This window comes from Crocodylus siamensis, chromosome 2 (genome assembly GCF_052110815.1).
Source record: "Crocodylus siamensis isolate JL-2025a chromosome 2, ASM5211081v1, whole genome shotgun sequence".
Taxonomy (NCBI): domain Eukaryota; kingdom Metazoa; phylum Chordata; order Crocodylia; family Crocodylidae; genus Crocodylus; species Crocodylus siamensis.
The window spans coordinates 124,185,165-124,209,448 of record NC_143396.1 but is presented as its reverse complement, the minus strand read 5'-3'; the positions used below and the strand labels follow the sequence as shown (position 1 = coordinate 124,209,448).

The following is a 24,284-nucleotide window of genomic DNA, read 5'->3' as shown; positions in this document are numbered from 1 at the left end:
GATGAAAATGACTATACAAGGTCCAGTGCATCAGAGAAGCTGGCCTACTGCATTGTAAATCACTTTAAAAATCAAATTAGCATTGCTAAAATGCTTTGTTTGATGTGTGCTCCAAAACAGGAGATTAATGATATGCACAGCATTTGGGGCCATGATCCAGATTTTTGGGCTGTGCTGCTTGAGGATTAATGTCCTAATAAATCACCCAGGAGCCTGTTGGATGGGAACTAAGTGCTACTTGTTCTCTGTGTTGCAAGTATGACAATATATACTAGGTCACGAGCTGTGCAAGTCTAAAATGTGCTTTTAGTTATAGCTAGGGACCTACTGAAATTGGGCTGGCTGCTCCTTGATTTCATGGTCTAAACATGGTGGCCCTCCCCATGCCCCTTCCTGGAGATTGACAGATGGCCATCTGTTAATCTCTGGAGAGAGGTGGGACTGCCAAGCCAGATGGCTATCTGTCAATCTCTATGGAGGGGTGGGAATTCCAGGGCCCCTTGGCCAATCAGCGGCATGGGAAGGAGGGGTGCTGCTACACTCCACTGCAAAATGTCCCTCCCTCCACCCCTCTGTGTTTCAGGTCACCAGGTCTTCCTGCCATTTTTTGTTTGCTGCTCTCTTTTTTCTTTTTTTCCACCACTTGCTGGCCATTTTCACACTTTACCATGGTCCCTGCACTTTTTTGTGGGGACCTACCGATTTCACAGTTTTTGCAAAAATTATGAAATCACAGTTTTGGTAGGTCCCTAGTTACAGTCCTTAGCCATAAGTGATATTCCGTCTCAGCAGATGCTCTCAGAGGCCACATACAGTGTTTTCTACAATACAAGGGGGCAGCAGCCAGACGGTGAATTTTTTTTCTGGATGGGTTTAATGTATTTGCATTTCTCCTCCTCCTCTTACCCAAATTTATGCTTCACAGGCTAAGTGCATCTACACAAGACACTTAATGAGCAGAAGACTAATTCTATTGTGAATTAGCAGTAGAATTAGTCATTATAGGTACTAAACATAATGTGCCATAATTATGGTGCATTAATGCATGTGTAGACACACCCAGGGTGGCCTACATTAGAACAAATCTCAAAGGAGTGTCTATAGTTATGTTAAGTAACTTGATTTAACTGGCACTTGATTAACACAAAGATTAAAAATATCTGGTGAACAGAGGCTGCTTAAAAGACTGAATGTTACTGGTAGCAAAGCACTAAGAAAGAACCAAACAAATATTTACGGGGGTGTAGGTTGAAATGTCCTTAGCCGGAAGAAGGGTTTTTGAACCTGAAAGCTTGCTTAATAATTGTTTTCCAACTATCTAAGTTGGTCTAATAAAAGATATCAGATTCACGCGAAGAACCCTGTCTACCTGAACAAATACTTAGGCACTTAAACCCAAGATTGACACTGAAAGTTCCCACTCAGCTGCAACATAACCATGGAGCAACATAAACTCCTTAGGCAGACAAGTTTCTTTGGGTAGGTGTGATATTTTGTATTAGACCAACTAAATATTGGTCTAAATATTTAGTTGGTCTAATACAAAATATCACACCTACCCAAAGAACCTTGTTTGCCTATGTCCTTAGACCAACAAGGCTACAACCAACAACCCTAAAGTGTAAGTGTCCTTATGTTTTTACTTTAAAGGTCCTCAGGTGTGTAGAGTTGCCTCTCTGTCCAATCCTACAACTGCCCCAGTCTGGACAGGAATGAGCAGCTTTGTGCCTAGCTCACACCTAAAGCTTTATTGAGACTGACCCATAGATGATGTATTCCTTTGCCTAAATCCTGAGTGGTGCTGAGTGACATTTTCAAAACTTGCATAACATGCAATCAGATTCCTCACAAAATACAGTAGTAGCTACTATTTTCTTTTAAAACACAAGAAGAGAACCTACCCTTTTTAAAATAGGCTATTTGTTAGAGCACTCACTTATGAAGTAGAGAGATCTACATTTAACACCCTCTTTTATCCAAGGCGGGTCAAGATTTGTGTGGGGTTTCATATTGGGAGACAAGCTTTTGAGCATCAGTCATCCTTCATCAGGTCTGGGAAAGAGCAATCACAGATCAGGCTAAGTACAAGTCAGAGCCGGTGTTTTAGTTTAATGTAATCATCTTAACATTTCTTTCAAGTGATCGAATTCATTACCAACAGTGGAGTAGAGCTAATTTAGCAGAGGAGAGATGAAGTCTGCGAACCATTAAAAAATGTTTTAAATCCATAGATTCTGGGCTCCATTAGTTATAAATTCCTGTTCCCAAAACTGTCTTCTCTAGGTATTATACAGGTTTCTTTCTGAGGGCAAGGACTGTAAAGTAAGAGACTATAAGAAACACTTCTGTGGAAACTGTTCTCCCATTGGTGATATAGTATTTCTATCCTTTATCATTTTTACCTCTGGGAGTTCATTCTGAAGCATAGTGCTTGGTTGTTTCATATGTGCCAGTTTGCTTCTACTAAGGAATTTGGTGAGGTTAGAGGTTGACTGAAAGCTGGGCTGGGTTGTTTAGGAAAATGTCTTGCACCATGTGGTATTTTTTGGTATAGATTGTAAAGGTTTAATGATCTTAATTAAAGGTTCCAGTGTGGAATAGCATGTAACAACAATCAAGGGTGTGCAGTCTGTAACAGGGAGAAGGGAAGGAGGAATGCAGTTCTTTTTGCAATGTAAGTTTGTATAATATATGTGGGTGGCCCATATGAATGTATGGTCTATTTTCCTGATGGAGCATCCCTGTTGGGCGAAACATGGTCTTTAGACTGAAATCAATATTCTCCTCACAGAAGATGTGGCGGTATCTGGGGCCTGACTATACAGCACAGAATTTGTGGTGTTTGGGGTGGCTGCTGGTTTTGTGTAGCAGCCTCCTGAAGTTTGTATGGCTGTTTGTAGGTCGCCATTATTTGACCACAATATCTGGAAAGTTGATGTTAGTATTAGCGTATTTCAGACACAATTTGATGGAAGGATGGTTGTAGTATGTGTTTAGTCCAGAAGATGATGCCATCTAAATCTTGTAGGTATAGCATTTGTTTCAGGACAACTTTTTTCTAAAAATTCTTCAAAATGGCTCATGAACAGGTTGATACATTGAAGGACCTCTTTGTCCCCACAGCTATGCAGGAGGCTTGGATGAAATTGTGGTAGGTGTGGGTAGCAAGTGCTGGGCCCTGTGGGGGTGGCTGTGCTGCCTCTTTGTGGCCACACACCCCTTCCTCTGCTCTGCCTCTAGGGTACCCTTCTTCTCACCTGCCATGCCTCATGTAATTATTGAAGCTTAGAAAGGGAGGCTACCTAAGGGTCCTAGAGCAAATCCTCAGTTCTTCTAATACCTGCTGGTATTGCTTCTACTTTATGCCTGGTGGGCCTTCTCAACCTGCTTGTGCCCCTTAGGGTACTTGTAGCCTTAAGGGCTATTCACAGCCTGAACCTCCCCTACAGCCATGCCCTTGCCTCAAAGACTTTATCGCTCTGTTATCAGGGCTTCGGCCACCCATTTTCTCTAGCTGGGCCTTCTATCCCAGGCCCACTGTACTGGACTTGGCTTCTGGGCTCCTGCTCTTATCTTGACTTTCTCAACCCCATTTTAGGCACTGAGCCTGCTTTGGCTTTGTCTGGGCCCCTGGCCCTAAGCCCTTCTCTGGGAAGTGAGCCTGATTTGTGGCTCTGTCTAGGCCCCTGACCCTCTATTATGTGGGCCCCTTGCCCCGATGTGGCTTGAGATGTGCTCTGATGCAGTCCTTCCCTAGGCTGTGACCCTATAAGGCTCAAGTCCCATCTATGTCTCAAGCCCCTGATCCATGGCAGTGCTCCAGATACTCTCATGCCCTCAAGCATGGCTGGGACCTCCATACCACCCCTACTAGCCCCAATCTCAAAGCACCAGTATAAACTATAATCAAGGAATAAGCTCTCTGTCTATAACACCCACCAATTTGCTCTGCGTCCGAACATAAACAGCGACTACCTGTCTGTACAACAGGGCTTCCCCCATACATTCCTCTGCAAGGCAGCAGCAGTGTGCTTGCCTCCTCCAGCGTAGCACCTGTCCTAGCTAGGAGATCTCCTGGCCCCTCCTGCTCTGGATCTCCTTCCCCTGCACCTCCAGGGCCAGACTGGCTGCGTAGGCTCAGGCCCTGAGTTTATATACACTGTAAGCCCTGCCCCCTTCCAGTCTGGTGACCGCCCCAGATTGACTGCAGATGTGTCCTTAACCTTGATGGACCGTAGGGTGACCATACGTCCTGGATTGGCCGGAACAGTCCCAGATTTTGGAGGCTGACTCAGTGCCCCAGCCATTCAAGAAAATTGAAGCAAAAATCCAGGATTGGTGGGAACCCACCTTCATGTGCTTGGCTCCTGAATCAGAAGCTGGGCACATGCAGGTGGGTTCAGGCCAACGCAGGACTTTTTCTTCCATTTTCTCCAGGGAGCATAGCCAATGGGCTGCTCCCTGGTCTGGACTCTGCTGGGCTGTTAGCAGAGTTGCTTGCCCAGTATAGTTGGGGGGCTGGGGGGCAGGAGGAGAAGGAGCTGCAGAGCTGTTGCTTGGCCCCACTCCTGGGAGCTGCGGGGTTGGGGCTGTGTCTCTGTGTGTGTGTCCTGCCCAGCAACACTCCTGGGAGCTGTGGGGTCGAAGTTGTGTGTATGTGTCCTGCCTAGCTCCACTCCTGGGAGCTGTAGGAATGGAGGTGGGGGGGAACAGTGTATGCATAACATGTTGTCCTGCTAGGCCCCAACCCCTGGTGCCCCACCCCATGTACTGGATTTCTCTTCAATTATTATGGTCACCCTATCTAGGCTTCTTTCCTCAGGTATATCTGGTGTTTCAGATGGAGAGGATGCCTTTAAGCAGGAAGATCCCTGGCAGTTTGCTTGTTTGCAAACTATAGATATTAGCAGGTGGCTGGACAGTAGACTGTATAGCCTATTTCTAGTGAAAACTGAAAGTAGGGCAACTCCCTCTTTATAGATATTTATTTGGTTGAACCAGGGTGTTTTGGTGTAGTATAAGTCAATTGAGAATACATTTTAACTGCTCTGATCTTTAAATATGAGCGTCCACACAAGGGGTTAGTGCTGGTTATATAGTAAATTGGCTTAAAAATCTGAAATTATATCAATGTAACTTTCTCATGCAAAGAAGGCCTAAGTGTTTGCAGAATCAGACCCTTGCATTGTTAGTCACAGTCATGCGGAATATACCCATTACATGTTAAAATTAGCCTAGCACAGATGTAGGACATAGAAAGATGTAGGACAAGAGTTTTGCTTTTAGAGAACTGTTTTAAAAACTGGTTGTTCTAGAAAGGTGTCTCTATCCCCCCACATCTCTCTCTTTTTTTAAATCTCAGCATAGACAACTACGCATAACTAATATATAATTTAGGTAACAGCCATGTTATATTTTATGCTGCCAGTAGTTGTATATAACTATTAACTTTTCAAACTGGGGTTGATGGTAAAGGAACAGGCCAAAACACTAAACCCAATATTACTTTCATAATTGACTAACTGTGTGTTTAGTAAAGAATTCATAAATCAATTCAAAACACAAACAACAGCTTGACTTTCAAATGGTTTCAATTTTTGGAATAATTAAGGAGTAGTAAACAGATAATGAGCTGACTCAGTGGCATCAGAAAAGTTCACATAGGAAATGCCAATATTAATATAAACAATAGTTAAAGGTATAAAACTAGATATTGTATTCTAAATTTTCAGTCAGATATTTAGTCATTAGCCGCAAGTATAAAATAGGAAAACTTGGTGCATGACTATTATAAAGCTGTGTTTTGTCAACTTCTTAAAACCCATTTTAAAAAAAACCTCACCCTCTTCCATAAATCTTAGCTATACATATGCTAAAATGTAAGAAATCCAGTCAGATTTTAACATTCAGACACTGTAATGCATAATCCATACTGCCAGAAACATAAAGCAAGTCTGAAGTGTCTGATGTGAGAGGTTTAGCACCAAAAGGGACGTCATCTGAGCTATGCTTGTGGAAACTTGGTGCAAGATAATGTTGCCTGATGCCTATGTTTTCACTGTCTTACTATTGTGTGGATCAACCTTTTTACTATTGTATCAGTTAAGGCCTATTCTGTCTGGTACATGGTACCGTTAAGGTCCTTTGACTGCAGTAAGAGTTAATGGTATTCAGCACTTCAAAAGGAGAAGGCACTAATTCCTAGGACCCTAGTACAGCATTGATGCATCTAAAAACCCTCATGCAATTTGAGGTTACTTCTGGAAATCTGACCTTTAAAATACCTTTACCTTTAAATGAAAGGAACTGATTTTTTAAAAGAACTACCTGTGTAGTTTGTGCCCAGAAAGAAGTGCTTTTGGTTTTAAGCAGACTTTTCACATCAGGTTTTCCTCAGATTACCACTTGCCACGGATAAAATTTAACAAATTTGCTTTGTAGAAAATTGCGATCTAAATTCTTCTCTCTGGATACTGAGTATGAAAATATTGCATCTTGCATATATCCATATAATAGGACCAGATCCTCAGGTGATAGAAACTCAGTGCTGCTCCATTGGCTTCTGTTCCCATCAGCTGAGGACCCAGTTCATAGGATACAAATGATCTTCCAGTGAGTTGCGAGTCAAACTTTGTAATAATATCAGCCATTAAAACATGGAAAATAATTAACATCTCAATATTGCACATTGAAATTTCAAATATAGTGTTATAGTTCTAAAAAAAAGATTTAACAGGATTGGTGCTATGGCTAACACACACCAGATTCAGGCAAAGCAACACATGCATCTCCACAGATTCACTGGAGTTGCATCTACTTACATAAAGCCCCAAATTGGCTCCAGCTGGTTAAAATGATAATTTTATCAGATACTTATTCATGTCAAGTTAAGGGCCTGACCCTACTACTTATGTACATGAAAATGCATTTTAAAACTCCTAATGAAGCTAACTGGAGTTCTTTTTTTTTTTATAGGAAGACCAGACTGAGACCCAATTAAATCAGTATAACAGGAACTATTGCACATATCCACCCATTCTTTAAAAAAATATATACACACACACAATGATCTAAGGAAACTCCCCCTTCAGGTTCTGATCCTTTTACAAGGCACAACATGGTTATCAGTGTAGAAGCCATTTTCCTGTCTGCAGGCATTTCCATTGATATGGTTGACGCTTTCACCAAGACAGTCTGACTGGAGATTCCCCTCATTAGTCTGAAACAAATAATATTTCAATTAATACAATTCCTATCAACTGTTAATCAGGACTTTGACTTTATAATTTGAAAATGGTGTGTCAGATTCTCTTCTTATAATATAGATTATCTCTACTTAATGGAATGGAGTTACTTCAATTTTGTACAGATATGTTTGAGGAGATGTAGGTTCTGCATATGGTACTCTACAATAATCATTACCATAGGATCGCTGCAAATGGGAAGTTACATTATGGCTCCCAGGCAATTCTAAAAACCCTTGGAAAATGCACTTAGTACAGGCTCTGCAAGCCAGTAATATGCATGTTTTAAGTGCATTATGTCTAACACTATATGATTTGTCAAAGGTCAGTTATGCTGATTGGTCATTCAAAGGCATTGAATGGAAGCATAATCACGGCATCATTTTTGCATGTTTATATCAAGAGATATAAGAAAGGCAAATTATCAGTTGGTGAAATTAAAAGTTCTTGACTTGTGGATTGACTCAGCAATACACAATATTCAAATACTGACTTGCCTTATTTGTACAAATCTGACTATGCTATGCATGTCAAGTCAAGCTGACAGTCTCTATTGCACAATTCTTCAGAAGTGTGCACTTAAAAAGTCTTATCAGATTGCACTGATGTAACTGAGATCAGTATTGGAGAACAGAGAAAAAGCTCTTAAATAATTTTGTACCCATTTCAGTAGCATCACACTGGTTTATTTTACTTTAAGAGAAGCAAGCAAAAAAAAATTACATACTTTTCTTTTACACTGCACATTTGTAGGTATCTTGTTTCCAGTTGCCTCTTCCATTTCTAAAGAATAAAATACCACGAAAAGTAATGTGTTCACATTTTCATTGTCTAAGTAGTCATAAATAGCTGATTGTTAGATTTTTTAAAACATGCCAATTATCAGTTGACATATTTACTACAGAGACAGATAATAAATTTCATTGAAGAATGATTTAACCCTTCCTAGCAAGTCTTCAGAAAATACAGTCAGTGTATCATGATTGTTAGCCTGCGGTGATGAACTATCCTGTACAAATCTAAACTCTGGTCAGCTCATAGAAGTACCTTTAAAAAGACAGAATTCTCACTTAAATATTTTTAAAACTGGCATAGCTTCACTGCACCACATTCTCTTCTTTGATAATCACTCAGTGGAGGTAAGGACTGCAGAGTGCAATGATGCTTTTCTGTGTCCTCCATTCTGGGGTCATCCTGTACTGGCCCAGTCCTCACATATCACAGGTAGCCTGAAGGCTTGCAGTTGTATGTGAAGTCATGATCTAACTAATCACATTTAAACTTGAGCAATGAAAAACTAAGTCAAGCATGGGTACCTGTGAGTAGTGCATCAATTTGGTCCACTACGAACTTTGCATCTTCCTGAGTGAAACTCATTGGTGGTTTAAATTTCAGAATGTTTCTGTGGGGTCCATCTGCACTAAGGAGGATGTGCCGTTCTTTTAGTCTGTTTAAAAAAAGAGATATTGATGAATGTACAAGAATGCAAGTTATTGCAAGCTTAAAATGTATATATCAGACAAGTCAGATCAATACAGATGTACTATATACTATAAGCAGGTTCAATTACACTGAAGTCCATGGAAGCACTGAAGTCATCTCTGCTTACACTTGATTGGGGTTTGGGCATCTGAGCTCTCTAATGCTATATTCAAGAGTACATTTGTTTCAGCTTAGAGCTTTATGTATATGTATCTACTAGAGAACAATTTAAAGTCTTCCATTACTGCATATTAAAAAAGAGGTTTGTAAATAGTTAGATTCAGATCACTACAGTATACTTTGAGGATGGACTCAAGAAATATTTACTTATAGACAAGGTGAAGGGCTTCTGCTGTGGCTGGTGTCCTTTTCTGTATATCCTTCACAAGATCTACTCCAACAAACAAACCAACACCCCTAGGATAAAAGAGAAGAAAGAAAAGTAATATCTACTGTCCAATAATCAAGCCCTTCTCTTGCCCACATAGACAATATTGAAGATCGTAAGACGTGAAAACTTAGGGAGGGTCTTTTGGCTTTTCACTCACTGGAATTGTTGGAAAAAGGCCTATTTCAGAGCAAGGCACATAGCGTGACAATTTCTGTAGAAATTAATTTAGATAGCTTAATCAAGTTGCTTTGTAACTTGAGAGCTAGAAAAAAAGCTTCCTCCTCCTGATCCTGCAGGTCTAAAATCACAAAGCTATACAAAACAAACTGGCCAGAAAAGAATTCTGCTTGTGTAAATTTGAGGTTTCCAAATTTTCATTCCATTGAAGAAAGAATTTTTTAACATGGTAAACACATGATGTCCTCAGTCTATAATGGCCCATAGCTGGGTCGGGCCATTCATCTGGTATAGCAAACACCTGCATTCAAGTTCCACCTCTGAATCAGGTATCATTGTAGTGAGTGCCTTTTACCTATTCAAGATGTACATGAGGATCTTGTCCTCCTTATCAAAATTGCATCTTGGGCTTGAGAAACCCTTCTAAGGAACAGCTTTCAAACTAATGCTACAGCACTGATGAACTGGAATTTTTGCTGAAAAATGTTTTGGCTGAGGGAAAAAAAAGCCCCCAAACCAATTATTTCAGAGGGAAGGCCACTTAATAAGTTTTGAGGATCTGCTGTGGGCTATATTCATCTCTCTCTCTGTCTCTCTTTCTCCTGTCTCTCTTCTCTCCTGTCCCTCCCTCCCTTCCTCCAGAACCAGCCAGAGCTGTAGTTCACTATGAGTCCTGAAGCTCAGCTGTGGACACAGATGAGGATTTCTGCTGTGGCAGGAAGTAGCAGCATCAATTGTGGATACAACCAGCAGGGTCTGGAGTCTCAATGCAGAACCTACCAGTGGTGTTCACAATTGATGCTGCTGCCTGCCCACTGCAGTGGAAGCCCTGCCTGGGTCCATAGCTGATGCCATCAGATTACAAGCTGATGCTGCTGGGCACCAGCAGTCCCTCCCACCCACCCAGCACCATGTGGCGGCTGGAAGTGCCAGCCGCTCAAAGGCCAGATCCAGTGAGTTGGCAGCTGTCCACCTGTGGGCTAGATAGAATCTGTTGTCAGGATGGATCTGGCCTGCGGGCCATATTTTGCCCACTCCTGTAGTAAGGGATCTGTTTGCTTGTATAAACAAGTGAAAACAGAGTATGTTCACCATTTATACCTTCTTCATTTTTGTTCTCAATTTCTTATTTACTGGGCTAGCATAATAACTCTTTCTCTGATCAGTATTCTGTCAGGGATACATTTTCATTGTTCCCAAGGTACTTACCGGATATCTCCCACTAAAGGATGTTTTCTCTTTTGTTCATTCAGCAGCTCTATTAGGTAATTTCCTACTTGTGTGGCATTTCCTTGAAGATCTTCTTTTTCAATTACATCCAGTACAGCCAAGCCAATAGCACAAGACACTGGATTGCCTCCAAACTGAAGGCAAAGGCAAATGGGGAAAACAGAGTGAAAAAAAAACACTGATACACCTTCTGCATCAGTGGCTTCACTACCATTCTCCAAGCAGTGACAAAAGCCAAAAGAAATGGAGGCTTTGGGAAAACCTACTTAGTCCCTGCTTTGTTACACAGGAAGACAATGGGAACCAGAACCCTCTTCTCTCAACCATGCAGGTACAAACACAATTTTGGTCCTCAATTATATCGGGTTGTATTCACTTAGGATCACAGGGATCAGCCTACTGTGTTGAACCTGAGATCCATCCAGTCCTACTACAGGCAGTGCCTAGTACCAGATGTTTCAGAAACTAATGCAATAAATCATGCAACAGGTAGCAATAGGTTAATCTTTGATCTCTTTGGAGGTTTTGTACTTATCCTTATTAATAAATTGGTTTGGAACATAATGTTTTTCTTTTCTTTCCTTCTTTAAACATTAACTATTGCAAATTTGGATAATTTGTATTTGGTCCTGCTTTGCAAAGCTCCTGATTGTATGTACAATTCAGCCATATGGTACAAGCTCAATTTAAGTAATGGAACTTCACAACTGTTACTGATATGACTCAATCATAATGGGAAGCATGGCATAGTGACTGAATTGGCACAAAGACTCACACCTGAACAAAGACTGAATTTCTGACAGCTGCACACTTCAAAAGGTTCCTGATACAGAATCATTCCTTGGTTGTAGTTGATAAAAAATGAAGAGCCACTTTAGAATCTGAGTTTAATAGGACTTTTAGCACTTCTGAAAACCTGGCCACTTGATTTTAGGTATCAGAGGGGGAAGATATCTTCTGAATATCTGGCCTTCACAGTTTCTAGCACTATGAACGCAACTCTCTTTTATAAGCACTAAGTCAGGGTGGCCAACCTGCAGCACACATGCCACAAGTGGCAAAGGCAGCTTCTGTGTGTGGCACATGACAGATCAGGGATGGGATAGGTAACAAAGTACCAGATGAGACAGGAAGCAGAAATCAGAACAGATCAGACAGGGGAAGGAGGGCAGAATGGAACCTGGGGAGGGTGGGGAGCTAGTTTGTGGTGTGACTGCTAAACAGGTTAACCCCCACTGCACTAAGTACAGACTGAAATACTGTAAGAGAAAAAAAAAGGAAAGATTTCAGCTGGAAACTTACTGTATTGAAATACTCTAACCCCGAGGCACCAAAGGCTTCCGCAATCTCTCTTGTTGTAACAACACAAGACATTGGATGGCCATTGCCAATTGGCTTTCCCATGGTGACAATATCAGGTACAAAGTCTTCCCCTTGTAGCTGGAAAGCCCAAAAATGTTTCCCAACTCGACCAAAACCAACCTGGACTTCATCAGCTATGAATACACCACCTGCCTCATGCACATATCTGAAAACAAAAGGAATGGTACAAATGTTACAGCATGCAATGAGTCTCCAGTATCCAGTCACAGGATGAGAAAGAGTATATTACAGAAATTTATTTTTAGACTTAAGATCTGCCCTATCAAGCAGATGATTCAGACTTTAAAATATTATTCACAAACGCTTTTCATGGCCAGTGTTTGAACTGAAGTCAATAGTTTGCTTTTTCTGTGATGATACAGAGATCAAGTACAGTTGTTCTTCAATTATTAATATTAAAAAACATATCCCTCTAAGAGACACAAGCTGTATTAGTGTTTAGAAAGTAGGACAAAAAAGAACAAAACTAAGGGTAAATTTCTGTTTCCCTCTGTGTGCAAAAATGGCACCATTTTAGCCAGGTAAGTGCCAAAAATGTCACTTAAGCAGAAGCAGTGATTCTATTACCCCTGCAGTGTGGATGCATAAGTGTGCAGCATAGATTGAGAATTTACATAAAGCTATGCACTTGCTGGGTATATACCCGTGACCATTGTGTTCATGTGTCTAAGCCCAGAAAGGGGACAGATCCAGAAACCTATGACAAATGGTGTCACTTGGGAGGGGGGCACAACCAGGTTTTGGCCTTAATAGTAGAGAGGTTAAGACACTCACCCAGAAAACTGGAGTCTCAGGGTGGTGGTCAGGGAGAGGGAGGTGTTGACTCTACATCTCTGATTTCCCCAGAAAAGTGCTCTAATTGCCATGACTCAAGTCCGGCATAATCCAGCCCCCTCTACTCCTCTCCCTTTCTCCCGCCCCAGTGAAGTTGGGTTCCTGGACAGGCAAAAGAAGGGCTGTATATGGGGCCAGGAGAAGAGAATACAGCAGAGAACTGTCTGACTCAGCAAGATGGCTGGTGCCCTGCAAGGGAGCAGGCTCTAGCCTAGAACCTTGCTTCCACTGAGGTGGAAACTTACCCACTGTGTTGTTCTCTGCCCCTTTTATCCAATGGTTATTATGCACAAGGGCGAGTGACTCCGCTTCAAAAAGAGTGCAGGAGAGGCCCTTGGATGATATTTTCTTGGTAGGGTTAGAGTAATAATCAGGGAAGTCAGAGAAATACAGGTTCAAATCCTCTTTGGGCAAGGGGGTGGGGATATAACTCAGATCTCTGGCTTCTGTTGGCAAGTATCCTAGCCACTGCGGTTAAAACATGGGAGGGCCTTTCCCTCCAGTCCTTTCTCCAAGTGACCCTCGTTACTTTCTCATCCAGGCCTTTTCCAAATCATGTACGTACTCTGCCACTTGCTGGAAGTAGCCTGCAGGTGGAATTACTTGGCCTCCACAACTCTGCATCGATTCAGCAATAAAGGCAGCAATCTATACAAAAGAAGTACAGGTAAGAGCAGCATTCCTTTATCTAGCCTTCACAAATAAACTAACAGTTATAGAAAGAAATGTTTAAAAACATGGCTTGCTTTAATAAAAATATTGGGGTGGAGAGCTGGGTACTCCTGTCAATGGCTATGGGAAAAGATACCATCAGGGGTGCCCAAATTTGCTGTATCAAGTGCCATACCAGCAATCTATCAGGGATGCAAAGGCCATACCCAAAGCTTAATAAGCAACCACTGATACCAGTGGAAAGGCTACTACTAGCATCAACAGGAGATAAAATAGATACTTGATGTGCTTGTAAGTTCACATGCACAGTTCAGTAAAAATATTATATTGGCATTTGCCATTGCCCCAACAGATAATCAGAAATTGCTTAGTGACAAGGCTCACCATCAGTATAAGCCTATGGTGATCAGCTTTGTTCTCACCGTAGTCACAGGGAGAAAGCAGGCATGTGATGTCTGCATTTTAGGCCATTCCTGAAGCTAAGTTTTGGGCACCCCTGCCTCAGGCAAATGACTATGCAAGCTGTATACAAGGGTGTGTCGCTTCACAATACAAAAAAAAAAGATATATACTCTATAAGTGAAGTAATTCCAGTTGCTAGGAATGAAAAAAGAAAGTTATTCCAAGTCAGGAAGGGCAACAGCAGCTGATCGGATCACTGGAATATTAAGGTTACATTTCTTGTTTATGTGTCTATTCAGCACAGATACAGTTTTACCCCAAATCTTCTGGGAGTGTCAGCATAAGCCTGCTATTTAACAGATTGGTTCCCATACACAAGGATTGCTTGTGCAACCCTCCCTGAACCTCAACAGGTCCATCTCAGCTGAACAGTGCAGTCTTCCTGGAAACAAGGTCGAGCAGTAAAGAAGCGTACACTACATTCGAAGAGGCACACTACAGCCAAACAGTACGAGGCTTCCCAAAGCATGTGAGACTTTAGCCTTTACCACAACTTGTCCTGCCACAGGTCTATGTCACCAAAACCTAAGAAGATAGGCAAAAGGAGGGAAAAAAGGAAGAAAAGAAAAAACTATGTATTAGTAAAATAAAAGAAAAAGTTGTTGTAGAATCTAAAAGGCAGGTGATCTAATCCTTTGGACTTAATGGGATTTTTTGATCCAATAGCTACTGAAGTCTTCCTTTTGACTTCAGCAGACTTTAGATCAAACCCTAAATGTCTCTGAAAATGAGACTTGTTGCACGAAACACCTTTATAAATATGGGTTTTAAATAAAAAGCTTTACAGATGTTCCTTATCAGTTATCACCAGCTTGTGCCTGACTTAAAGCAACAAGGTTTGAAGTATTATAAAAGCATCTCAAGGAGCAAGAGTACAATAGAAAATTTAGAAACACGATTACCTCTTATTTTTCTAGGTGTAAGTTTGTCTGTTTTTCAGTCTATTATCATAACCTCTCAAACATGATTGGAAAGTGTGACTATATTACAAGTATTTACAGAAGACAAACTCTTACAGAAGACAAACTCTTACACTTATATTTAACTCTTTTATATTTACATTTTTAATTTATTAAACTACTTTGGATCGATTTGCTTGTTTATGAATCTTATGTCCTCTTGATTCTTGCATGCATTTTTCATTGAGGCTAACATAAGCCCTGAAAATATTCAAGGGGAAAATGGAACCATTTGAATGTAAAACTTATGACAGAAGAATGGAGTGAAAGAGGGGAAATCTTAGTGTATAGGTCAGTTTCATCTCCTTTTCCCCATTCCCATTCTGCCTACAACATGTTGTGTTTCAGTATTCATCCAGCTAGACACAAACCTTGCGCCCATTCTTCTGAGTTTCTTCTATAATCTTTTTCACCTCCCCAGCATAAGCACCAGCTGGATCCAGATGATCTTCTCTGTATTTGCCTCTGTAAGTATCTGGTGAAGGTGCCTAAAAGTATCAAGAGGATTTATTTCAAATCCATGATGCCTTGAAATACTCTCTTCTATTGGGCAGTTCCCAGTACTTTTTAGAAGAGATGTAATTGTATAAAAATATCACAAGCCATTGTTCCATCTGTTGTTTAGATTTACTATGCCTGCTTCCTTCCCAGAGACCTGAGGAAGGGTACTGTAATATCTAGAAGTTTGTTTAAATCTATCCCTACTGTGCAGCTAATCCAATAAAAAATACCACCCACAAAAAACTCTTGTCTCTCGTATGTCCATATATCATATGAAGTTCAGATTAATGCAACAAATCAGACATATTTTACACAAACTTAAAAGGACTGAGAGCTTCTGCCTGGCCATGAAAGACATATCTGATATCATGGAGCACAGTTTTTCAAAGTGTTTTCCATCCCATTTTCTATTTGACCCATCAGGCACAAGCATTGCCAATTTTCCCATCCACAGGCTTAGCTGGCTTGTACACTTGCAGACAGTGAGAAACATGCATATTCCTTTCTGCCACTGGAAATCTGTGCTCTACCACTTGACTTCCTATTTCATGAGAAAAGGTGGAGCTGCTTACCTACAAACCTGTGGGGAGTGTTTCGGTAGCTTTATAGGAACGAGGGAAAGAAGAACAGGAATAGCAGATGGGGGGAGACTAGCTTGGGGAACATTGGCAACATGGAGGGAAAATGTTATCCTGCCCAAGTGATGGAAAAAAAAACAAAAAAACTTTGGCCTGGAGCTGTCTTTTTGTCTCAGTACTTTAAAAATATAGGTTGATAAAGGGCAAGACAGAAATAACTGGACATTCCCTTAGTTCACTCCAGATACCTCATTGCTTTAGATCCAGATTTTTAAGTATTGTACATTTGTATGTTAAAAAAGATGATGCTTCAAACTTTGGAGGAATTGAGAAGCTATACATTGTGGGGCTCTCTAGGTTTAACTAGATTAAGCTCTAAATTGCACAACAGTTGTTTACTGTTTTTTAAAACCACAAAATTATCTTACTGCTTGGTGTAGTACATCATGTTAGACTTCATGTAACATGAGGGAATTCAGCCTCTAGAGGCAAACATTTCTGTTCATTTTCATCCATAGCCATAAACTGACAGGAATGTGTCCTCTGAGAAGATGGAAAATTAGTTTGGGGAAATAAGGCAGATTCTGAAGTAAATGCAAGAGCAGAGGGGGAAGGAATCACTTACAAAGGGGTGTAATTCATGTGCACTTAGAAAAACAACCTCTGCCCATACACACATAAAACACCACTTACCACATGCACAAACTCCTTTTTGCTTTCCTTTCCCAACTGGTTAAATTTATATGGACTGATGTCAATTAAAGAAGTGACATGGCCATGGTAAGCACTGCAACAAGAGTTAAATGCAAAATCATTTTCACTAAGGTTACAGAAAAACTAAATTTACAGCTACATATGCACAAACAGAACCAGAATAAGATTTACCACCAATCTAGGTGTGGTGCTCATGGGGCCTCTTCAATCTGTATTTGCTCAATCCAAAACCTGAAGAAAATGGGAATTTTGCTATTGGCTTCAGTGACAGCAAAACTGGAATCAGCTGATTTTTGGCTGTCATGAGCCAATGCCAGTATAGCCACACTGACTCCAAAGATAGTTCACAAGATTTTGTGAGGTTGTAAAGCAGCTGGAGAGTAAGTCATCCTTGGTCATATTTGTCTACACCACGTACAGTTTGTTGCCTGCATCCAAGACTCTTGTAAAGCTGGATACAAGCATAAGGGGTGCTCTTAAAGGGCTCTTACATTGTGCCAGTCCAGAGCTGTGCAACTTTTGAGTGGCCAAGACACTGGTTACACACTGTGAGCCACACCCTCCCTTCCCCAGTGCAGCATGCTGGCATCTATGCAACATGCCCTGTGGTACTGTCTGGTGCAACACATACCCTAGCCCCCCCGTGAAATACTCTGCCACATGGCAGGTGAGCCCCACTGGGCTGCATGAGATTCCTGGGGGTTCAGACTGTCACGGGATCAGGCCCTTTTAAAGAGGTCTGCACTTGTGCTTGGTCATAACTATAGAGTACTTTCTGGGGCCAGAGCAGGTGAAAATTGTCACTTCTGTCTGTACCCTTCAGCTTGCAGTGTATTTGTCAGGCTGCCTCTCAGCAACTAATTAGCACTACTTGAAATGAAATCTTCTATACTGTAACTATAAAGATATGCCTGGTCAAGATTTTTTCAGGGAAAGTTTTTTTACCATCAGAAAACGTTGATCTGTCAAAGCCAAAACCTTGTGCTGAATGTGTGTACTAGTATTGGCAAGGATGGAATTTCTGGTCAAAACCCAGAGAATAAGGGAGCCTAGGGGGATAGGCAGAGACTCTGATGCACCCCAAAATAGCCAAGAGATACTAAGTAGTGCATATGCCTGGGATGTGGGAGACCAAGTTTGCTCTCCCTGATTCAGACCAAAGCCTTGAACATCAGTCTCCCACATTCCTAGTGACTGTCCTCTCAAGTTCCCCTAATCAAGCTGTTCCACTTCGCTACAATGAACATTTATTTATTTATACAGACTTGAACCTTGATATCTCACATCACAGGTGAGTGCCCCAGTATCTATCAAGCCCAAGGAACAATTATTTATGTATGGAAAAACATTCCAACTGGCGAGACAGAGTCCTTCCCAAAGTAACTCTGTTGGTACACCACTCACCTGAGGTGTGATTGCTGTTCAAGTCCTTAGCCTGAAATAGGCAGAACTTGACCCAAGGTTTCCTAAGTCAGTGTCATAACCACCAAACTTTCGAGAATCTGAGGTGGACTAGGAGGAGGGGTTTTGCTTTTTCCATTTTTTTTTTGTTTTGTTTTTCTTAATGCTGAACAAGAAAATTATTTCCTTTCTTTCCCATCTAGTGCAGTCGTTCTCAACTTTTTTTGACCTCAAGATGCCCCTTGTTAAATTTAAGGCAGTCCCCGGAAAATGCCAGATTTTGGCTTTCTTTCTTCTTCTGACCGCAGAAAAACGCCACAGTAATTTTTCTGTTGCAAAAAAATATAGTGTGCAGCAGATCAGAACCTTTTTGACACAATGCCACTCTGTTCGAAATCTCTGGGTTTATCCTGTAAATCATGCATAGGTGTTGCACACCTACCACCATTAATACTACACACCACCCCAGGGTACCCTTAAGAAGGAACTCATAGCACCCAGTGTGCTGTGTTACTCTGGTTGAGAATTAAATCTGTTCTTTCATTAGACTATGTGATAGAGTTGTATAATGTTTGCTAAAATCCATGTCTAAAGATACTGGAAGTGGCTGGTTACATTCACAAAGGCCATACTACAGACTTACTTATCAAGGGTGATCACATCTTGATGTCCGCTAAAATGCCGAGCTAGTCGCAAAGCAAGGTCATTAGCTTCAGACCTACAAAATAATAAATACATTAGGGGACTCTACAAAAAAGAGATTTCAACTCCCAGATGAGATAATTAGAAAGCTCTTATGAACAAAACGTTTATGCTAAACTAGAGAAGGGGTGTGGAACAAAAGGATACAAATAAACAATCAGCACAGAATGACCCTATTGTCATTATACAGATTAGAATGCTGGATTCTTGATGTAAATACCACATAAGAAGGAAAAAAAGCTCTTTGTATATGCAAGAAACAAAGGGATGCTTTATTCCTGTAATCCTGTAGCTCTGGTTGCTTGTGGGCACTTACCTCCTCTTTGTATACATCATACCATTCCATAGAAGGGCTAGCAGCCGGAAGAACAATGTGACTGCTACCCATCTTAAAGGTAAAGGCCCCAACAGCTTTCCAGCCTACACAAGGACTGGATCCTTCCTGGTGCCTTGCAGCACAGATGAAAACCCAAGTCTACTTGAGAACCCAGCAATCTCTTTTAGCACTGAAAGGTGCTTTTTAACCAGCAGGTATATATCAAACAGTCTGTAAAGAGGCTCACAAAAGTTCTTTTGTGGGTCAGTAAAGACCGCAAACAGAACAGACCTGTATAAAGGAAGGCAAACTCCTATAAAACCTAAGGAAACCTCCTCACACCAATGATCCATTCACTGGTACCACAAGAAATAGGTCTTTTAAAATGTGTAAAAGGGAGAATATGGGGGCTGTTATATGACTGAAAAAGGCTTTCATCTACTAGAGATACGTGTATATTCTCCCTCTGCACTATAAGAGCACTGAGGCATATTCAGAGACAGGTACTGACGGGTTCATAGGGAGAGATACAGGTTCACAAATCTGCTTAAACTTAGGAAGGAAGGTCTCCATTTAGCAAGTTTTGTAAGGACTGCTGGATAAAAACAGAATGCATGATACATGAAATAATTTAGAAAACAAAGTGTGATCAACAGATACCTCCTAGCCAGAACTGGGTATATTTCTTTGCTGAATGCTAATATTTCTTCCTCTCCCTCTTTCTCTCTCCAATTCTAAAAACACTGAGTTATTTGGAGAAATATTCTTAATATTACTCTTGCTCCTGTCGTTTCCTTTGGTCTTTACAGACATGGATTGTCATTGGTTTAAAGTTTCTGGAGAGTGGGTCAAATTTGCTCCTCATAAAATCAATATGAGATCTGTCACTGACTTCATAGTTAGCAAGTTTTAGACCAGTATTTTGTCTCCATTAGGCAAAACCAATCAGACACTGAAGGACCAGCCCACGAGGCAAGTGAAACTTCAGGGATTTATGACAGGGATAAAACTGGTGCAATGTATATATTTTTTAAATCTGGGATTAGAAATACATTGGAACATGTAATTTATATTTTAGGTTACTTGAATGAAATTAAATAGTTTTCCATTACTTACAGGGTGAAATGGTGAGGAAGCAAAGATTTTCTAGTTCTGGCGTTTCTCCTGAAATGTCTGTTTAATGAGGGGAAGCAGTAAATGATAAACTCTCTCTATAATTTGCTCTTTAATTTTAAAAAGTAACTTCTGTGCCTGGATGAAGTGCCTGAACAATAGCCTGGAGACAGATATGACAGGCTAGAGCCGCAAAACTATTATGACCCAATTAGCAGCTTCACAGATTTCTTTCCCTATATTAACTTTGTTCTGGAGGAAGAGCCTCTGGGGATGAGAAGATATATTTAAATATAACAATAAAATAACCAACACAATCTGATTGTCAGATGCACTGGTCAGCATGAGACATGGATACATGCATACACACTCTAAAGACAATAGACGTTTCCGGTGAGCATCACCTTTGAAAAATCTTGCCTCTTTTATTCACGTATCCATGTGTAGGTTTAGACACTTAATTTTAGGCAAAAAATGACTTGAAAATTTAAGTTGAGCTTCTTAAAAATGCCTTGCCTTTCAGTGTTCCTGTGGATCAGTGGAGCTAACAAAATGTTTAAGGTAAAGTAGTTTACTTTTCACCTTTCCTAATGTTTATTTCCCTAGTTTTGCATACCATTCAGCCTAAACACAGAATACAGACTAGTCTATTTAACTTTTCATTAAGATCAGTTACACTTTCCAGTTCTTATGCATTCAGGCAATACACCCAACATGAGGTTGTAAACTCCTCAGAGGACCTTTTTTTTACCCTGAACAAAAGAAACCCCAAAACCTCTGGCCTGGCACTATTGAAAATAAATTTCAACAAAAACATTTCTATCACTTCTATTAAACACTTTTTACAAGGCTTAAAATGTGAGCTTGCGTTAACCAGACACTATCCTTGTTTACAGAAACAAAATAATGGCAATGAAAAATACTTCAGACATACCCAGAATTAACAAAGTAGCAGACAGAGAGTTTTTCTGGCATGGTATCAGTAAGTCGCTTGGCATACTGGACGAGGTTGTCATGGAGGAATCGGGAATTTGTGTTGAGCAATTCCATTTGTTTCACTGCAGCCTTTATGACATCTGGATGGCTGTGGCCAACTGAAGAAGACAAATTATAAATACTTACTAGCAAGTAATAATTTCTAACTCAATCTGAAACACAGTTGGGGAACACTCCTACGTTTAGCATTGTCAGACTTCTTGGGAAAAGTATTCTGTTTTGTTTGTTTTTGAATGGGGTAGAAATAAATCCAGGCACTATTATGAACTAAGCAACTTACCATGTGCAACATTGTTGATACAGTCCAGGTATTTTTCTCCATTTTCATCAAACATATACTGTCCCTGAGCTCGCACTATCTTGAGAGGGTCCTTAGCAAAGAAAACTTTGCATGATGGCCTTAAAAAAAGTATAAAACAACATTATAAGCTCTTCAGAATCTTGAGGGAGTTTCTGACTTCTCCACTTAGAAAACTCTATTTTAGGACATGTCTGTGAAGCAGACACAAATCTTTTTTTCTGCCATGCAGTTGAAAAGATATAACTGTATTTGTATTTTGCTTAAAATACAAATGCTCTTATTGAAATCAGTGCAAAGGCATCCACTGACTTCAATAGGGGAACAGAAAGGCCCTTAGTGAGGTTATTTTCAAGCCCTGTGTCCGTATCCCAATAGGTATCAGTGATTCCATGTGAGCCCAGTGGAACGCAAATCATACTGTATCCTTGGATATCTGGGCATGTTTGCAGGATGGAGTCCTGTTGTTTCACACACATTATGAATCAATATCAAACGGACTCTATGGAAATCAGATTAGGTTGTTCAGAATTTTAACTTTAGAACCAATTTCTTTCTTCCATCAGTAACCCACTGACTGCCCTGCTGAGATGCTGCTTGGCGCAATGTGCAGTATTATTTGGCCAAAGCCTACTGATGACGTAGTCAAACAAAGGTAGTAAGGGACCTCCAAAAGGCATCTGGAAGGGGCTTCCATAGGGCATCTAGTCCAACCCCCTGCCTGAGGCAGTATCACCCCTATCCAAACCACCCCGTACAACCACAGTCTAAATTTCACAGAAGATCTACCATCAACCCTGACACAACACTGACCTAACACCCTAACCTGCCACAGCAGCTAATGTCCTGCTTCTGTGAAATGTTGTCAATAGGCTTGCCAACTCTCTTTGAAGCTATTCTGGGAGGTTTCATCCCATGACATCAATGCCGTTATATCAGGAAGGCATATACACATTACTGTTACATTATAAAAACCCACTGGACTACTATATAAATCAGATTCCACATTTCATATTTATTTTAATGCATGCCCTATCATTTATCTCCTGGGTGACTCTCAGCAGCCTCCTGGAGATTTATATCTAATTCCTGGAGACTGCAGGGAAATCCTGGAGGGATGCCAATCCCAGAACTTGTCAATAGACACTCAAGAGGTATATATTTATAATTCCAGTAGAGATGCAATAAAACTGTGAAGTTCTGCTTTCCAGCTATCTACTCCATTTGTGTTTCACAGAGCATTATTAGTTACTTCCAGTGCCTCCATATGATCTGTAAGAGCAGCTGTTTGTACTGAGTCCTTAGGCAACATTTCCCCTCTCTACTACTACTCAGTACTGGCTGGTGACTTCCCTGCAGGAGACCCTGTGCTTCTGGGACAAGGGCAGAGTTCAGGCCTTGCTGACATTCCCTGAGCAGACAAAAATCACAGCAGCTCCCTGAGGGAGGCCTTCTGCTTACAGGGCTCTAGTCTGCAGAGAAGCTTTGTTTGAAAGAGGTAGGGGGCACCTACAAGGGGTGGAAGAAGTGAGGCTGGGTACTGTGCATCTAGTGCAGGTGCAGGTGCCGGCTGCAACTGCATGGGAATTACGGGGACAGGAAACCCTGGGGAGCAGAGGGACGCACACATGTGGACACATGCACACACACACACGTACAGACACACGCACACACGAACACACACCTGCATGGATACATGCGCGCGCACACACACGCACAGTTATGGACACATGCACACGCATACACATGCACACACACTTATGGATACCTGCCCACACACACACACATGCATGGACACGTGCACACGCATACACACACACTTATGGATATCTGCACACACACACACACACGTACACACATACATATGCACACGCTTGCAGGCACATGTGCATATGGACATTTACACACACATACACACACTGATACTTACAGATGTATGCACACACACACACTTATGGACACATACATGCACATACACACACGGACACATGCACACACACTTATGGATACCTGCACGCACATACACACGGACACATGCCCACGTACGCACATATGTGCACACATACACACCCGCATAGACACATGTACCCCCCCCCACACACGTACACATGCTTACAGGCCGATGCACACATGGACACTTGCACACACATACCCACGTACATGGACACACACACAGGTACACACACACATGCACAAGGATACACACATCTGCACACGTCACACACACACATCTGCACGCACCTGGGCACACAGACCCGCGCGCGCGCGCCCACATCTCCCCGCTTGCCCTTGCCGTTGCCCCTGGCCGGGCGCGGCGCGCGCAGGCGCCCCCGCTCTCCCGCCCGCTGCTCACCCGATGTGCTTCCTCCGCAGCGCCAGGGTCTCCGCCTTGCTGTACGCCTCGCTCATGGTGATGGCGCGCTGCCCTGCTCCGTGCCCGGCTCCGTCGTCCCCGCCTGCCCTGCCCTGCCCCTGGAGCCTGCTGGTGCCTGGCCGGTGCCTCATCTTCCTTTTATCCCCGCACGGCCGAGCCGCTGCCAAAGCCCTCCTCCCCCTCCGCCTCCGCCCCCGTCGCAGCTGCTTGGCACAACCTCCCGCTAGACTTTGCACCGTCCCCTCAGCAAGGAGCCATCCTCCCTCCTCCCCCACCCTCGCCACCACGTACCAGGGCCTCTGCCTTCCACCCTCCCCTGCAAATGTCCCACTCCCGGGTTTTGAGCCCTGTCTGTCCTTAGCAAGGGGTTGAACCCTCTTCCCGAATTAACCAGAGGGCTCTTCTTGGCATTGCAGCTCGGCCCTTCCCTCGGAAAGGCCTGTTAAACATTGCCAGA

The 24,284-nt window shown here is 41.8% G+C and overlaps 1 protein-coding gene across 1 annotated transcript; it reads right to left on the bottom strand.

Moving 5' to 3' along the window:
- Positions 1–5,573: 5,573 nt before the first annotated feature.
- On the bottom strand, positions 5,574–23,962 carry ETNPPL (ethanolamine-phosphate phospho-lyase). Its single transcript, XM_090036722.1, has 13 exons — positions 23,807–23,962; positions 21,436–21,554; positions 21,094–21,253; positions 18,672–18,746; positions 16,607–16,700; positions 15,206–15,322; positions 13,307–13,389; positions 11,827–12,052; positions 10,504–10,658; positions 9,054–9,143; positions 8,561–8,691; positions 7,972–8,027; positions 5,574–7,219 (listed from the first exon to the last, which is right to left on the bottom strand). The coding sequence occupies exons 1-13, from the start codon at positions 23,956–23,958 to the stop codon at positions 7,088–7,090; spliced, it is 1,590 nt and encodes a 529-aa protein (XP_089892848.1). The 5' UTR covers positions 23,959–23,962; the 3' UTR covers positions 5,574–7,087.
- Positions 23,963–24,284: the final 322 nt, after the last annotated feature.

Coding starts and splice junctions, on each gene's coding strand:
- ETNPPL (XM_090036722.1), bottom strand. CDS start 23,958: ATGAGGCACCGGCCAGGCACCAGCAGGCTCCAGGGGCAGGGCAGGGCA. Junction 16,701..18,671: donor GATGTGATCACCCTTGATAA/GTAAGTCTGTAG, acceptor CTCTTGTTGCAG/TGCTTACCATGGCCATGTCA. Junction 13,390..15,205: donor CTCAGAAGAATGGGCGCAAG/GTTTGTGTCTAG, acceptor TCTTTTGTATAG/ATTGCTGCCTTTATTGCTGA.